The sequence below is a fragment of the Microplitis mediator genome, chromosome 2 (genome assembly GCF_029852145.1).
Source record: "Microplitis mediator isolate UGA2020A chromosome 2, iyMicMedi2.1, whole genome shotgun sequence".
NCBI lineage: Eukaryota > Metazoa > Arthropoda > Insecta > Hymenoptera > Braconidae > Microplitis > Microplitis mediator.
The window spans coordinates 24,802,342-24,820,980 of NC_079970.1; the positions used below are offsets into that span (position 1 = coordinate 24,802,342).

The 18,639-nt window shown below is 29.0% G+C and overlaps 1 protein-coding gene across 2 annotated transcripts; it reads right to left on the reverse strand.

Moving 5' to 3' along the window:
• Positions 1–1,342: 1,342 nt before the first annotated feature.
• Positions 1,343–17,670, reverse strand: LOC130664057 (BAG domain-containing protein Samui). 2 transcript variants are annotated; one of them, XM_057463730.1, is made up of 2 exons: positions 16,912–17,670; positions 1,343–3,695 (listed from the first exon to the last, which is right to left on the reverse strand). In XM_057463730.1, exons 1-2 carry the CDS (start codon positions 17,077–17,079, stop codon positions 1,920–1,922), a joined length of 1,944 nt encoding a protein of 647 aa, XP_057319713.1. In that variant the 5' UTR covers positions 17,080–17,670; the 3' UTR covers positions 1,343–1,919. The 2 variants fall into 2 exon arrangements, with proteins under 2 accessions (XP_057319713.1, XP_057319714.1); XM_057463731.1 differs by lacking the exon at positions 16,912–17,670 and adding an exon at positions 8,519–9,127 and having other exon boundaries at positions 1,351–3,695.
• Positions 17,671–18,639: the final 969 nt, after the last annotated feature.

Consider the following 18,639-nt stretch of genomic DNA (forward strand, 5'->3'; position numbering starts at 1 on the left):
CTTTTACTTTACCTTGAGTATAATACAAGACAAAACTTTTATCGAAATGTATGTAGGCAGTTTCTGTACTCTTATCTTGCTAAATCTCTTGGAGAACGTGATGATATGAGATGATTTATATGCTAATTATAAAGATGAAAAAATGAAAAATAAATTTAAACAGGAGTGGGAAGGAATGGATAGATAGTAGATAAGAAAAAAATTACCGGTATGTTTTTATTTAAATACTATAGACTGATTCAAAAAAATCGACTACTTTTATTTTCAAAAATCATCGAAAATAATGTTCGAGATGACAAGAAAAAATACTGTCAAATTTTGAGCTCTTAATATTAATATTAACAACTGCCTCATCGCAATTTTCGATTTTCCATTTAAATAACATGGGAAAAATTTTTTTTAAACTTTGGAATTTTATAACTCATCAGCAGATCATTTTGTCAAAAAAAGACCGATATGTAATTTTGTAGGAAATTGAATGCTCTACAAAAAAGGTCTCTTATTGTTTTTAGATAAATTTGATTTTTCAAAAGTTATTCGAGGTAAAAGTTGGATTCATAGTAAATTTTAGTATTTTTGACTTTTTCGGCGAAATTATCAGACTTATCTTAAAATGTTACAGGAACTTTTTTGTAGATCATTTCATTTCCTACAAATTATCTCTTGAAAAGTTTTTCAAATTTTTGAAAGTTCGTTAGTTATTTGCATTTACATTTTAATTCGTTCCAAGAAATCGTATTCTGGTCGATTTTATTTACTTACTTTGAAACGCGAATAACTAAAGCACTTTCAATAATTTCGAAACCTTTATAACAGATAATTTGTAGGAAATAAAACGATCTACAAAAAAGGTGCTGTAACATTTTAAGATAAGTCTGATAATTTCGTCGAAAAAGTCAAATAATACTTAAATTTACCATGAATCCAAATTTGACCTTGAATAACAATAAAAATCAAATTTATCAAAAAATGATAAGAAACCTTTTTTGTAGAGCATTCAATTTCCTACAAAATTATATATTAGTCTTTTTTTGATAAAATGATCTGCTGCTAAGTTATAAAATTCCAAAGTTTAAAAAAAATTTTTCCCATGTTATTTAAGTGGAAAATCGAAAATTGTGATGAGGCAGTTGTTAATATTAATATTAAGAGCTCAAATTTTGACAGTATTTTTTTGGTCATCTCGAACATTATTTTCGATATGATTTTTAAAAATAAAAGTAGTCGATTTTTTTCAATCAGTCTTACTATATATATTATTTTCCTAATTGCAAGTTTAAGTAAAAATAAAATAATAGCAATAACATTCGTTCTTATTGTATTTATTTTAAAATAATGAACGTTTTACATTGGTAGACGCTCAATAAATAAAATTAAATAATTAATTAATCAATTTATATAACGTACTTTTGTTACTTAAGTATACAGAAAACAACAAAGTAAAGTTGATGGCTTGGTATTATAATTTTTTTTTCTTTTTTTTTTTTTTATATGAAAAACTTCCAACAGAGGATTTCTTATTTATAAATATAAATAATTAATATTAAAAATCTAAATCTAATTATAATTTGAAATTATTTTAGCAGCAATATTATAATCACTATAATAAATTTAAATTTAAATAAGAGCACAGAAATTTTAATTTATGAAAAATAATAACAAACTGTAGTTGTAAGTAAATGATAAATAATAATCACAAGTAACGCTGAAGTCATGAGGAAAAATCAGTCTCTTTTATGTTCATCAATTAAACAAGTCTGTTAATCCTCTAAATTTTGTTTTATTTTATAATTACTCCAGCGAGTCAAATAAAATTAAATAAATGTCCATGCCAGCAATTAAATCATTTTATTATAATTTTTGATTTTGTTTACATAACTTAAATATTTATTATATGAAAATTAATATAATCTAAAATATTAAAGAGTCTGCTCTTCGGATGCTGGCAATGGAATCGGTTCCATTGAAACGGGCGTTTGTTTTTTAGCTTTTTTAAGTTTTTTTGGTGACTTTGTTGGTCGTGTTTCGTTTGCCTCTTTTTTAGCGCTAGCCTCCTCCTCTTTGTTAACCTGGTCCTCGACTTTTATGGGATTGTCAGCATCTAGTGCACTTTGGGTGTTTCCTGGCTGGACTTCCATAGCATGACTGTTGTCAGCGAGTTCTTTTTCCGCTGGAACAGCTGTTGTTTCCATGGGAACAGCAGCTGCGGCAGTGTCGGCGGCTAATGGCTCGGATTTTTCATCTTTAAGTTGAGGATCGACATCCTCTGGTTTGGTGGGCGATGGCAGAGGAATAGCCTCATGTTCCTCTTTAACGACAGTCTCACTCTCCATAGGCTCAGATAATTTTTCAACTTGTTGTTGTTCCTCTGTATTAACAACTTCTGTTGTTGTTGTAAGAGGCGCTTTGGATTCCAATAAACTTATAGAATCCTGTATACTTTTAATTGCATTTTTTCTCGCTTGTCTGACATTTTCTTTTCCCTCAGTCTCGATGTCGTCTAATTTAATCAACTCCCTTGTCAGCATTTCATCCAAATAAATATACTGTTTATCTTTTCTTGAAGTACCGCTCCATTGTTTAACTTGATCTGTCAGAGAATTAATTTCTTTTTGCACTGCAGCAACTTTTTCCAAAGGATCTGTTGGTACAATTTGTTTTCGTGGTTTTGGTGAATCTTGACGTTTTGGTTGTTGTTGCTGTTGTTGATGTTGCGGCTGTTGGTGCTGAGGTTGTTGATGTGATGGATGTTGATGTCGCGCATGAACAGGGCTTTCAGGACGTCGTCTGTCGTCTTGTCTGAATGGGGAATGAGATTGATGTGTTTTGCGAATTGTCGGGTGATCGAATGTATCTTGAAAGGGATCTTGATATTGTGGAGGCCAGTCTCTGTTTCTACCTCCAAAGTGTTGATTAAATTGGCTCGATGGCCTTTGATAATTTGACGAATTGTATTCTGGATGGGGTGATTCAAACTGGGGCTGATGGAACCTTGGTGGTGATTGCTGTCTTGTGTAAGTTGGTGACGAACCTTTTGATATAACTGGTTCATCACGTCCTTCTACAAAAATAGGAATATGCCTGACGTTACTTTGTTGATGCTGTTGATTTTGAGGCGGTGACTGGCTCTGGGGTGATTGCTGCTGCTGTGCACTGGGTACTGAACTTTGATTTTGATTAGTGTACTGTGGCGTGATGTCTACCCTAGAAACAAAACGAGGATTCTGATTTTGTTGGGCATGTGTTTGAGGTTGTTGTTGTTCTTGCTGTCGATTTTCTGGGGGCGCAGACATTGAGCGCTGTCCTCGATCAGCCTTCTCAAGATTCTCCATATTGTGACGATGTTGACCAATGTCTACGGTATTGCGTAAACCGTACTGTGGAATCTTATTGCCAGGTGTTTCCTGCTGGTAAATTTGATCTGGTTCACCGTGAGAGCTTACACCGCTTGCACCACTAGCCGCACTCGCTGCGCTGCTTCCACTCGCTTGACTACGTGCGTCCTCGTCAGGATGACCCTGCTGTGAATTGCTACCAGAGCCACGACGACGATTACGAAGTGTTCCGTGAAAGGGTATTTCACCCCAAGGAGGCCCCAGCAAGTGTTCCGCAAACTCTGGATGACGAGCTGCCAAGTCGTCCAAATGTGATCTTATGTCCCGTCTACTGAAGCTCTCGTCGTCAAATGGGAAGCCCTGTAATCATTCAAAAAATTAAAAATTATTTATAAAATATCTTTGGTGTCTATTTATTTTTGTTTTAATTATAATATTAAGTAATAAAGTGTTATTTAAAATAAAAAGTTTGTTATTTGACAAAAAGAAATACCAAAGATGTTGGTGATGTTTATTCGTAAATGCGCGTAGGCGACACGCTTCACTGTCGTCACGACCTCGGACGCGTAATTCAGGCGACGTCACGGAAATCACACGCCTATAGTTAGATTACTATCTTAGAAGCTGACTTTCACTCTATTTAATTTGTTTTTTATTATTTTTATCATTATTATCGTCGTTATTTGGTTATCAATTTTTTCGTTTTTATCAAAAATATATAAATTTTTTTTTTTTTAAATAAAACTATTTATAAAGATCCAAAAATAAACAAATATATAGCGACAAGTTAAAATAAAAAAATACGAGTTTTCGTATCATATCCATTTAAAGAGCTCTAAAGTTGTTCTTCGGGTTCTCTGGTGTGTGGAGGTTTAGCTATGAATCAGACTACGGAAAATATACATATTATTTATATTTTTTTGTCTCCATCATTATTATTATATATTACATTTAACCATTTTTTATGTTTCTCGATAATAAAACTTAGCATATCAATGAAAATATTTTCGACTTAATTTTGTTCATCTATTGTATTTAAATAATAATTTATAAAAATAACATCCGTTATTTAAAATAGCGAGGTAATTACTTAACATTCTGGAATTTATTACAGATGTAACGACAATGCTCGTGAATTATCATCAATTCATCAGTATCCAAAGAATAAAAATGATAATAATAATAATGAGAAACAGCTGCGGTGAGACGACGAGTGAACGTTAATCACCTTATATGGAATACCGCTGACGAACTGGGAAAACAAAGTAAAGCGATAACCCAAAGAAAGTAAATACATATCTGACAAATTTTAAATAAAAAAGTCATTTACACTCCATATATGTAATGTATACTTTTATGATTATTACCCTAATAAAAAAGTTATATTTAATTATTCAGTGTTTAAATAAAACTAATTTTACCAAGAAATAATAATAAAATAGCAATTAGCCGCCAGTAATTAATTAGTTTTTTTTTTTCAATTGGTTAATTCGAGCAGAGTATGAATCATCACATTTATGTATTGAAATTAAGAGCACGTGCATTGTGACCTTCTGCAAATGATTTTAAGCAAATTATCATTAATAATATTAGTTTTTTGATTATTAAACATATTAATCGTTAATTAATAAAAACAGTGTATTATTGATTGAGAGATTGTAGGATCAAAATAACAATTCAAGATTGTTTATTATTTCGCGACGTTTCGTGTCTTTATTGACACTTCTTCAGGTGTTCTACAAAAAAATATAAACATATATTTCTACCTATCATCATATAGATTTAATAAATCTATTAAATCTTACACAGTAATCAGAAATCATTCCGGGTCAAAATATCTAGCCTCATCGAACCCAAGTAAGCCTCAATTCAGATGTACCTGAAGATCGGAACGTTTTTCAAGCAACGAAAATGAAAATAATTTATGAAATTTGTGTCTAAAGGCGAATTTAGGGGGAGTTGGGGGTGGCCTGTGATTTTCTGCTGACGTGCGAAACATTTCCGAAATTTAAATCTGTTCGATTTTTTACTTTTCATTTCTTTTTTCTTATTTTCGTTCCGCGAAAAACGTTCCGATCTTCAGGTACATCAATTCAGCTTCACTGAGTAAAGAAAGCATTTTGAGATTTAAATAATGTTCAAAAAGCCTCAATGAGCCTCAAATGAACCTACTACTCGACTATGAAATTTAAATTCGATTAGTATTATTTGAGGCTCTTTGATAACCATTTGAAGTTCATTGAGGCTCTTTGAGCATTATTTCAGGCTCTTTGATCCTTTTTGAACATCATTTGAGGCTCAAAATGCTTTTTTTACTCAGTTAGGCTAAATTGAGGCTTACTTGGGTTCGATGAGGCTAGATATTTTGACCCGGGATTAAATTCTTAATATAACATACTGTTGGGAATTTAGGTATGGTAATCGTGAATGAAACAAATCAATTTATTAAACAAATGAATATTATATCTTTTATTAAAATACGCGCTCTAGGGTATGTCTTCACTCGTAAGAGATTTAGCTTAGACTAACTTATTCTTTTAATATTATTCAACACTGAGGTCCAACAACCTCTCCTCCTTTTGTATAACAACGATCTCTAAGTTCAAAATATATATATATATATATATATATATGAGTGCAAATGAAGAAAAACATATTGCCTTGCATTTACTTAGAATCTCTCGTCGACCCAAGTACCTAAGGTCATAAAATTTGATCCATGCTAGCTTTCTTTTCCTTAAGTAAACATATACACATTTTGAACTCAAATATATATACTACGACTTAAATGCGACACTGTTCGAAATATTATTTCGAACAGAATATTTAGTAAAGAGAAATAATTAAATAAAGTATATATATAAGAATAAAGATTGATTTTTGTACAGAGAATCCAACACATACCATAATATGTGCTCTTGATGTAGTCAAACATCCCTGATTGAGAAGCCTAATTTGAAATAATTCAAACACGCTCCGAAACAATTCAAAGTTAGAAAAATTGACTATATATAGATATACTTTAGCATAGATTGAATCATTTCAAATTAGATTTCTGAATCAGGGCTTATATTAATTACTCGTATTTCATTCGTATAAAAGTTACAGTAAGTTACAGTACGATGGTAAATTCTATAAATCATTTTAGAACGGGCAATCAATAATATAATATCTATCTAAGGATCTAACTCTACATAATAAAAACATTTTGTTAAAATATCGAACAAGATATTTAACTTTTAGTGCACTTGTTCGCATGGTTACGTGGTTATAAATAATTCGTGAATTCCTTCCGCCAGAAGAGAATAACGAGAAATAATATAACACGTGGTGTCTGGCGTATATGATATTATACTGAATCAGAATTGCATATATGTATATATACATAAATGAATATACAAGATTGAAGATTGAGCAGGCAGGCCAGCAGCAGCTTCATCACGATCTGAGCACTGGAACAACATTCCTTACTACAATCTCTGCCTTTTATGATGTATCCTTTCGATTTCTCTTGCCTTTACTTATTGTTGTTGTTATTTTTGTTGTATATAATATTATTATACTAATCGAAACTTTGTTATTATGTCGCTTGTTCGCTGGCTGGTGACGTCAAGCAAAGTCCCAAAGAAATATGTGTGGGATGAATTACTGTAAGCTGCTGGTGGTGGTACGAGTTATTGCGATTAATCATACGTTTAATTACTCAATTCCTAATGTTATTAATATTCATTCAATTTTTTTATAACCGATTCCAAGAACTAAATATTTGCGGTTTTAATTATCTGTGCACTGGGATTTTATTAATATTTTTATCGGTTAATCTGTAGTTTAAACAATTACAATAGTGTTTTCGTATTTCTAAATATAAAAATGATGTTTTAGCTTTATTTATATTTTTAAAAAATATAAATGTTATGAAATTAAACCGTTTTAAACCGGTTTTATTGAATATCATAGAAGAAATAACTGTTTGAGTTGGTACTTTATTGTACAAATAGAACAAGTCAATCTAAAAGCTGTTGGCTCATCAACTTAAATACTGTTGCACATAACTAAATTTAATTATTGATAAATTTAACGAGCTTTACACTCGACGATAACTCAAAATAAATTCAATTGATTTCCTATCAATTTTTATTAAGTAATAATTGACTTTTTATTTAAGTTCTTTTCTTTTTAAATTATTTTTACAAGTGTAGTCTTCGGTTAAGTTTTAAGAGATTTACTTTTTATTTGGATGCTATACGCGTTTACAGACACGATGATGACGACTAGCTTTAACGTGAGTGGAGTATTATTAGAATACGACGCCTGAGTATTTTCTAAGGCTTTAATGAAGGCGTTTTTTTTTTTATTCGAAACTCAAATAATATTTCGAGTTTTGGAGTTAATTGACAATTCAAAAAAGCCGGACCTACTTAATGAGGAATATTTTTTGAGAACTAAATTTAAATAGGATCGACAATTATGATACTGAAGTTAGCAGACGTCTGACAGTTTTTGAATTTTTTTAAAAACGATTAACTATAAAAAAAAAATATTTTGAAAAATTGCGCCTATAGTTTATTAAATTTTCTACATGTGCATTTTTTTAGTTTTTTTTTTTTTGTAATTTATTTTGTCGAAACAAAAAATCAAAAAATTTGTTACTGTCTGCTAACTTCAGGATCGTTCGACAATTGACCAAAAAAAATTTCAATTGAAGATCTCGAGTGATGACTGGGGTAAGATTGGAGCAGGGCGCGGATGTTTTAAAAAATTATCCAGAATAAGCAGTAGCAGACAACGAACGACCTTTCGTTATACGAAAATTCTGGAATAAACTCGTTTTCTCAACCTTGATAACCAAATGAACCAAATGAACCAACGGACGCGGTTGATCGATGAAGGCGCCTGCGCCGAGGTCACAATCTTCGAAACACCGTCGTCGACATCGACAACAAGGACGTCCGGTTTCTATCGTATTAACAAAACAAAACATTTGTAATATAACGACAGTCACCGACTTGCTCCTTGTTTTTATTATTATTATTATTTAATTTAATTTAATGTTATTTATGATCCCGAGTCGAATAAATTTTTTTCAGGTTTAATTAATAGTTTTTGTTGGTGTAAGAGTTAAATTTTAAAGATTGAAAATTTTTTTGATAGAGGCAGGAAAGAGGGCATTAAAAATCACTTACAGGGTCCAGATCTCGGCCAAATTTGGATGCAGTGTCCACGATGACAGGCGAATCCATATTTTATTTTGTTGTGTCTATGGCACGTGCAATATAATTTTAAACTTTCTTCAATAATCTACCCTAATACTTTAATTATTTAACGCGTTTATGTAAAATATATAATTATTATTTATCCTCTCTGTTCTGCCGATTAATTAATTATTTATTTGTTAATAATCTGGGATGAATGCAACAACACACTGGTTTATTTTAAAATCTCATGAGATTGAGATGAGAGATTTTACCGGCAAGGTTGACTCTTCAATCAGCCTCTCTTCTCTTTTCTTCTCTCTTGCTTTATGTTCTGTAACGTAGACCACTCTCTCTATATGTATATATATATATATATATATAATTTATTCAACAACCGTTTGCTATTGTTACGTAACCCACGTGATTAAAACTTCACCTCTTTATTATATTTATTTATCTTATCTTTAGTTATTTATTAAAACTCACTGCTGATATTCAAGTTTTTTTTTTAAATAAATATTCAAATTTGTAATTTAAGTTGACACTAAATTAAAAATAGTACAATAACTTTGACGTTTGTGAATGATACTGACAGCTGGTACAAAACACACGGATTTTTATAAACTCGGTCAGCGGCAGTGCTGCCCCCCGTCCAACAGCGGGACTAATTTTGTGCGCGTTGGTTTCTGCGCATACGCAGTCAGCCAATAACGAAGAGCGGGAAATTGCTAGAAATTTCCACAAGTTTCTGTCACCTTCTAGGCGTTACTACATCCCGGATAATAATTATTCAAAGTTTACATTTTTTACATCTTTTACTTGTTTTTTATATTTATTTTTACATCCCAACGTTATTTATTTTTTCATATTTTTAAACTCAAATGTTTATATTATTATTCCCAATGAATCGTAAATAATTTTTGTTTTATAATAAATAACAATAAAATACTCTAATTGTTCAAGTAATTACGGTTTAATTATATTTTTAAATAAATCATGAATATTTATATGACTGTAAAGTTAGCAGAAATTTAACACGTTTTGATTTTTTTTAACAAAAATACAAATTTAAAAAAAAATATTTTGAAAAATTGCATGTATAGTTTATTAAATTTTCTACATGTGCATTTTTTTAGAAATTTATTTTTTTTATTATTTATATATTTAAAAAAATTTATTTAAATTTCAAATGTCCGCTTTACTGTCATATATTTAATGATAGTAAAGTTAGCGGACTTCTGACAATTTTTAAACTTTTTAAATAATAAATTAAAATGCTCATAAAATAAAAATAAAAAAATTCATGTTTGGAAAATTTGAAATTCAGTACATGTATTTTTTAAACATTTTATTGTTTTAATTATTTAATTTTTTTATATGAAATTAAAAAAATGTATGTCTGCTACATTTATACTCATAATATTTATGAGTAAACGTAGCAGACATAAGACAATTTTTAAAAAAATTAAATTGAGAAAATAAAAAAACTCATGAACTGATTTAAGAATTTTCTAAAAGTCCATTTTTTAATTTTTTTGTTAAAAAAATTTTACTTTATTATTTAAAAATTAAAAAAATTTTCAGATGTCTGCCAACTTTTCTGTCATTGACAATTTGAATTTGAAAATGAATAAAATAATTTTAGATTTATGATTAATTTAATTTGACAATTTGTGGAATTAAAATGGTGCTTTGTACTCATACTTGCGAGAATAAGTAGCACAATTGGCATTACTCCAGAATTTTATATTCAATTCAAGTGTTTGGACAGAATATTTTATCAAGAGTTAAGGGCGCACGTTCATTATTTGACCTTAAATTTTTATCTGTACACTTCATCAACTATTAATTAAATTTTATTAACTATTAATTAGATAAAAAAAAATATATATATATATTTATATATAATTTATAATTTGACAGTGTGGCAAGAACTCTATTTTTATTGCACGCCCGGGATATTTGCAAATTCTTTCTCAATTTAAATATTATTATTTAAGAAACTTGTGTCCAGTATTAAAATAAAAATAAAACGTATGCGCATGATATTGCATTGGATTTATTTAATTAATTAATATTCATAAATTAAAAAGTTATTCGAAGTCGTGGCAGAGGCAATTAAGTCGTCAGTCGTCAATAATAAAATATTGACAATCCTTTTAAAAATAAAATATATATAATTATCATATTTATTGATTGGCTTGTCTTGTCAACTTGAAACAAGTCGGTAATAAAATAAATATCTTTAAATATAAGTATGTATGACAGAAGGTGTTTTCACTTTATTATTCAAAATATCACTTTCTAAACGAATGAATTTTGTACCTCTGTTTTAATAATAGATTTTAAAAGTAGAAGGAATTTAAAATAAAACAACTCAAAATGAGGTTAAAGTCTGCCTGTTGAATTGGAATTTATTTTATATTTTTTTAAATAAAAATTTAAAATTTTTTTTTCAGTTCATTTTTCGGTTCATTTTATATGAAATAACAAGAGTAAGAGCAACATAAATTACCTAACAACTTTTTATCATAAAATTGTCTGCACTGGCCCATTTACGTTCCAGTAACTGGAGCTATCGATTCGCCTGACCAATATAATAATATCATGTAGAGTACTTGCACAAAAAAAAGTAATACTATATTTGATCTCGTGTCAAGATTACATGAGACTGACCTTCGTTAATCTCATTTCCAACAAGTGAAAAAATTCCGGCTGGTAATAACATAAACTAAATTACAATAACAATAATTGCTATTATATAACACAATAACTGAGACTAATTTCTCTCATTAAATCTCATTAAAAAATATACTCCCGAACCTATACTCATTTTTTCAGCCTCAGTTCTTCATTAATAAATAGATCATCATTATAAACAATTGTTTATTATTTAATTTTTGGTGGTGTCATCTATCGAGGATTTAGAGCAAGAAGATACAGGAAATCGATTTGCTTCGATTATCTTTCGAGCTAAAGTATAGATCCAATCTTCAATAATTTTATAATAAGTACACAATTAAGTTATTGTGTAAATATCTGGTTAAATAAAAGTTCTTGTAACGTTGGTTTAAATGGAGAACAGGTTCTCATGATCTGAGAAATCGTGAATGATCGATAATGACGATCGATGATCTACGGAGATCGATAGAATTATCAGGAGCTCATAAGATATGAGGAGTTGTTCTTCACCACTTACAGTACATTAGTCGTCGTCATCATACACTTTATTTAGCTTCACGTCGACAATTTTTTGTCCGTATGCTACACACACGCACATACATATACATATTATCTTTTATGTTAGTTTAGTATGACGTCATATTTGTATACCTATCCCCTGTGTTGTGTATGAGCAGAGAGACAGGTTCCTTTGATTTAAGTTTAATTATTGAATATTGAATACGAATATGTGTACACGTGTCCATTACCTCTTGTCCTATTTTTCAGATTGTTACTTTCTATTTATTAATAAATTCATTTAATTATTTATAAAATATGTCAACAGGTTATTATTTAAATGATAATTAAATTAAAAATGTTTAAATATAAATTCTGAACTTTATAAATCGTAATTCGAAGGCAAAGGTGTGTCTTGACAAAGAATCGATTTAATAAATACCTGACCTGATTATTGTCTGATCTAAAGGTTTTAGCTTTAAATTTATTTTTTTTTTTCTTACTTTTGTAATAATAATAATTATGAATTATTGCTCGATTGATTTTTATATTCCCGTATATATTTATCTAAAAAAAGTAATAATGAATATTAGAAGCCACGTGCGTTTATGAGTGAATGCCAGTGAGCACACTTGAATGATCAGGTGATTATAAGTGTGTGTACGTATTTAACTTAAAATATAAAAAGTAACATTGATATTTTTTTATTTTCGCCGTCAACTTAAAACCTTTGCAATGTATAGACTAAATAAAGCTGTAGACGCTGTTGAAACGTGTATATAATTAACAATGAGTTGTTAGTGACGAGAGACAACTCAACGATAATTGTATACAATTTTCCAAGGTGATTAAACAATTTTTATTTTAAAAACTTTAATTAAAATAGTTTTTTTTTTCTCAATGTTATTTTCCGAGGGAAAAAAAGTATTATGTTGTGATGAATTTAATCTAGTAGTAAATTAATTATCTAATTATTTATAATGGATTGTGTTGCACGGGTATAATGAACTAATAACGATTGACAGCCGTGTGATCGTTTAAATCACGCCACACCCATTACTTTTAATATATTTAATATATATTTGTATAATAGGAGTGGGTATAATCTAGTGTAGGGTTTTTCCTTGACAGTTAAAACGAGTTTTTTTTTTAAATTTTTTATTTTTATCTTTTGTTTAGCGACAAGACAAAAAGTGTAACTAAAAAAAATGTTTTTCCTTTTTTTCTTTCATCTAGTTTTTTTATTTTGTTGTAAAGAATTTCTAACATTGGTGTCGTAAGGTTCTTGAACTCGTGCCATAGTCTCTCTCTGTATCTGTGAATAAGAGTGGTGAAGAGACTTTATAATGTAAAGAAAAAATAATAAAAAAGAGAGAGTAAAAGACGTAAGAGAAGTCATCATTCTACATGGATAATATTACTGTGTCTTGTATATACGTAATAGTAATTTTCTTTTTCTCTATTGACAACACTTGGCCTGACTGGCGCCAATTATCGCTAAGAGAAGTAAAGGTGTATCATGTACTTTTTAGATTGCCCTTTTTGTAATGTAACACCTCTTGTGTCATTTACCATTAAGTATAGTGAAATATATGGGTGTCTTTTTCTTTTTTATTCTTATAGAGGTGAATTTTTTTTAGTAATTGAGTAATAAGTTTAAATAAAAATTTTAAAAGGCCAGCGGAAGGTAAAATGATAGATTGCGACGTTGATTTTATGAATTGTGAGAGACGAAATCGATGATAGATTGACAAATAAAAAGTGAGAGGGAAAGGAAAATAGCAATTTAGCTGTGAGAAAGTAAATATCAAGTGGGATGAGTAAATACCACACAGAAATTGCTTTTCCTTTTCAACACACACACACACATATATACACTTTTTTTATATCAATAACCGTGGAATATTTTTTTTTATCGAGACGAGTGTCAAAGAAAAATATTTATCTCGGAAAAGTCTCAAAGTTTGAGTTTCATTCGGATATTAAATGCAAATAACGAGGCTTAGATATTTTTTAAAAATGAAACTCGGATGTAATTTATGCATTTTTAATTCTTCGCATCCCTGGTGGAAATTTATCGGAATTTTTTTTGAAAAATTCAGCTCTAAAGTTCTAAAGACTTTTTCAGAGTTATTCAGAGAAAAGTCCGAAAAATTTCCACCAGGGATTACTGGAATGAAAGAGGATCAATGACGGTTATTTTGAGAGATCTCTTCTCTCGAGCTGTCGAGAACGTTCTTTGTGTTTTTATTCTTGTTGGCCAATTGCACGAATTATTTGAGACCAAGAGTGAGAGTAAGAGTACACACTTTTAACAACCCCCGCTATCTCAACTACGTGTAATGGTAACCGATGTACATACATACATACATACATACACACGTGTAATAAAATTAGATCATTGTATGTTACTGCTGCTGCAGATATTTGTTACCAATTAACTCGCATCAATTACACAATATATAATACTCATTTACACTTGTTACTCATCTTTGTAACCTACTAGTTGCATTAAGTAACATTTTCTTTTTTTTTAATTAGTGCAGTAGAAAAATGCAATCACGCAAAGAGTGAGAGATTTTGTCTAATAAATATTTATGACGGTAACCATGTGTGTTGGTTAAAGTTTGAAATAACAATTCACCCTATCTGTATATTTATCTGCGTATATCTCCCTATAAAATTCGTTAATTCCCTTTGTTTCCATGTACCCCGATCTATATTGGATATAAAATTTAACTCGCCCCTTGAATTAGGGATCACTTTAATCTAGTTGGGTGAACACGAAATTGCACTACTCACTAACTCATCTATCATTTTTATAATCGACTGTCACTGCGGCTATAGATATATATTTTCAAACTAAATTCTCTTGGAAAATAATAATAATAACCCTGATTAAACAACTGAATTCGATCGAATTAAACAGAATTAAATTTTTAATTCTATTTAATTCAGATAAATTCTGTTAATTCGGTACCTAATTTAAAAATGAATTCTGTCTAATTCGGCAGGAAAACCAGAATTTGTCCAAATCAAAACGAATTTAAATAATTCTATTCGGTTTAATTCTGATTAATTCGAAAATAATTCTCCAACTTCTGGTTCTGAATCCGAATTAAACAGAATTAAATTTTTAATCCTATTTAATTCAGATAAATTCTGTTAATTCGGTACCTAATTTAAAAATGAATTCTGTCTAATTCGGCAGGAAAACCAGAATTTGTCAAAATCAAAACGAATTTAAATAATTCTATTCGGTTTAATTCTGATTAATTCGAAAATAATTATCCAATTTCTGGTTCTGAATCCGAATTAAACAGAATTAAATTTTTAATCCTATTTAATTCAGATAAATTCTGTTAATTCGGTACCTAATTTAAAAATGAATTCTGTCTAATTCGGCAGGAAAACCAGAATTTGTCAAAATCAAAACGAATTTAAATAATTCTATTCGCTTTAATTCTGATTAATTCGAAAATAATTCTCCAACTTCTGGTTCTGAATCCGAATTAAACAGAATTAAATTTTTAATCCTATTTAATTCAGATAAATTCTGTTAATTCGGTACCTAATTTAAAAATGAATTCTGTCTAATTCGGCAGGAAAACCAGAATTTGTCAAAATCAAAACGAATTTAAATAATTCTATTCGGTTTAATTCTGATTAATTCGAAAATAATTATCCAATTTTTGGTTCTGAATCCGAATTAAACAGAATTAAATTTTTAATCCCATTTAATTCAGATAAATTCTGTTAATTCGGTACCTAATTTAAAAATGAATTCTGTCTAATTCGGCAGGAAAACCAGAATTTGTCCAAATCAAAACGAATTTAAATAATTCTATTCGCTTTAATTCTGATTAATTCGAAAATAATTCTCCAATTTCCGGTTCTGAATCCGAATTAAACTGAATTAAAACAAATTTGAAATTTTTAAATCGGTTTTATTCTGTTTAATTCAAATTCAAATTTTCAATTCAGTTGAATTCTGTTTTGCAGAATTCGGCAAAATATAACAGAATTAAAATTTTAATTCGGTCGTATTCAGCTGTTTAATCAGGGAATGTGTAAGAAGGACGGAAATTTAAGTGGAAGTTTGGTCATAAATGTTTTTATTATATAATCGATGACGAGTAAAATCCAACAATCATAGAGCACATAACAGCGTTTAGTCAAGGAAATGAAATTTTTATTCTTTTTATGGGACACATAATATCTTTTGGCATCGGACAATGAGCCGGAAAGATACGATCGTACAGATGAGTGCACGTTTGCCAACAACTTTTAGGAATATGTCACGTCGTGATAATGTAATCTAAATGACTTTCTATCGGACTGGGAAAACCAAGTGACGGCCAAGGGCCCTTGAAACAAATTTTTCTAGGGTGATTCATCCCTCGTTGGCACCGTCTTTCCTCACTTTAATTTTCTCTAATACACATGTAATACATATATAATAGAGATAATATAATGATCCTGAAGTTAGCAGACATTTAAAAATTTTTGAATTTTTGTTTCTCAACAAATCAATTGTAAAAAAATAAAATAAAAATATGCACATGTAGAAAATTTAAAAAACTACAGGTGCAATTTTTTCAAATATTTTTTTTTTATGGTTTATCGTCTAAAAAAAAAATCTCAAAATTATTAGACGTCTGCTAACTTCAGTATCATATAATATATCGTAGTCATAGTCGTAGTTGATGTTTTTAACTTAAAAATAATTTAAAAAATGACACATTAACTGGCACAGATAATACATCAGTGATAACTGATAAGTAATTAATGAGACGCTTATAAAAATGTTTGTTTTATACAAAGTAATAATTATTGATTTAAAGTATTAGGTTTAAAAGAAGCTATTGATGTTAATTTTAAGCAAACATATTGCTTGTAATTATTTTATCAGTAGGCATCAATACTTGATATTTAAATGAGTTTATTACTTATATATATATCTGATCTATATTAAAACGTTTTAATTTAAAGAATAAATACACGTACATATGAAGCAATAATATACGGTCTAATTGTTATTATATATCTTGATCACGTGATACACGTATGCAATAAAATTATTTTTATAACCAAATGACTAAAAAAAAAAACGTATAATTATCATTCTTAGATAATTATTGTACAAGACTTGTCATTGAAGGTGAATAAATAAATATAATAATAGTAATAAATATATTTACCCGTGAAAAAGCATGTCGATCAAATGGATCCCGCGTGTTTCTCGAACTCGGTTCAAAATTTTTATCCTCATCATCAAAATGTTGCTTCAATTCTTGAAATAATTCATCTCCAGATTTACCACGCAGCCGCTCGCTAAATTTTGGTCTGTCGCGAAAGAAATACGACATATTTTTAAAATTTGATTTTTTCTAATTACAAATATAATTTTAAAATAACACCGGCACAAACTCTCACAACACTTTTATATAATTTTAATAATAATTATATTTTTTTTTTCACTCGAATTCTGTTTAGCTTTCGAATTAACAAAAATATTATTTTTAAAAATAATCATCAATTAAAAACTCGGATTGTTATTGCAACTTGCAACACTCCACTTAATTTTTATAAATAAAAGTCTTTGTTTAAAAAATTTTACTTTACGAATAAATATAAAACATTATTATTATTATTTAATAAAACCGATGTTTTAAATGTGACAAAAATTATAACAATAATAAAAATATTATTACACTGTTTAGGTGAGCGATAAAGTCTCGAATTGATATTTAATTTTTAAAATTCACGGCTTGTGGCAATTTTTCACAGTAAGCGTAACTCGATATAAATATCAAAGTATATTGCGAATATATAAAAAAAAAATTGTTTTTTCTTTGTTAAAAATTTCACCGAGTGCTCCAAGTACTCAGGACTTGATATGATCCAAGATCCAAGATCCAACTTAACTCGATCTCTTCATTTACAAGTCTCGGGTGCTCGGGTAGTTTTAAAGCCCCCTCACTGGCGCCCGTAAAACCTCCGCTTCGCTTGCTGTATATTTATTTCTTAAATGTCACGCATGCGCACTATTACCACCTGATCCTCATCTATCGTTTCTTATTTAACATTTTCATTTTTCAATACTACGTACTCGTGCATTAGGTACATTCTAAAGCTACGTAAACATGAGCACATATTTGAATATCGTAGGCGGCTATCAATAGGGTGGTTATCAATAAAAAATAGAAATGATACTGAAGTTAGCAGACGTCTAATAATTATTGGATTTTTTTAGACGATAAAAAATTTAAAAAAAAATATTTGAAAAAATTGCACTTGTAGTTTTTAAAATTTTCTACATGTGCATATTTTCATTTTATGATTTCGCGATTTATTTGTGAAATACGAAAATTCAAAAATTTTTAAATGTCTGCTAACTTCAGGATCATAAATAGAAGACTTTATTTGATTGCAACACATATTTATATTATAAAGCGATATATCTTGGTGATTCAGGCTTATGGGGAGATAAATTGCATTTGCGATGTGATACTTATTGAGAACTGATTTATTATTAATACCTTTTTGTCAGACTAATCATTCTAAAAAATTGTATGACACTGAAGTTAATGATACTGAAGCTAGCAGACAATTTAAAATTTTTGGACTTTTTTTTGAACAATTAAATTTGAAGAAAAAAAAAACTAAAAATATGCACATGTAGAAAATTTAAAAAACTATAGGTGCAATTTTTTTAAATATTTTTTTTTTTCATAATTTATCGTTTTTTAAAAAATCCAAAAATTATTAGATGTCGGCTAACTTCAGTATCATTGAAGTTAGCAGACGTCTAATAATTTTTTGATTTTTTTTTAGACGATAAACCATAAAAAAAAAATATTTGAAAAAATTGCACCTGTAGTTTTTTATACTTTCTACATGTGCATATTTTTAGTTTTTTTTTTCTT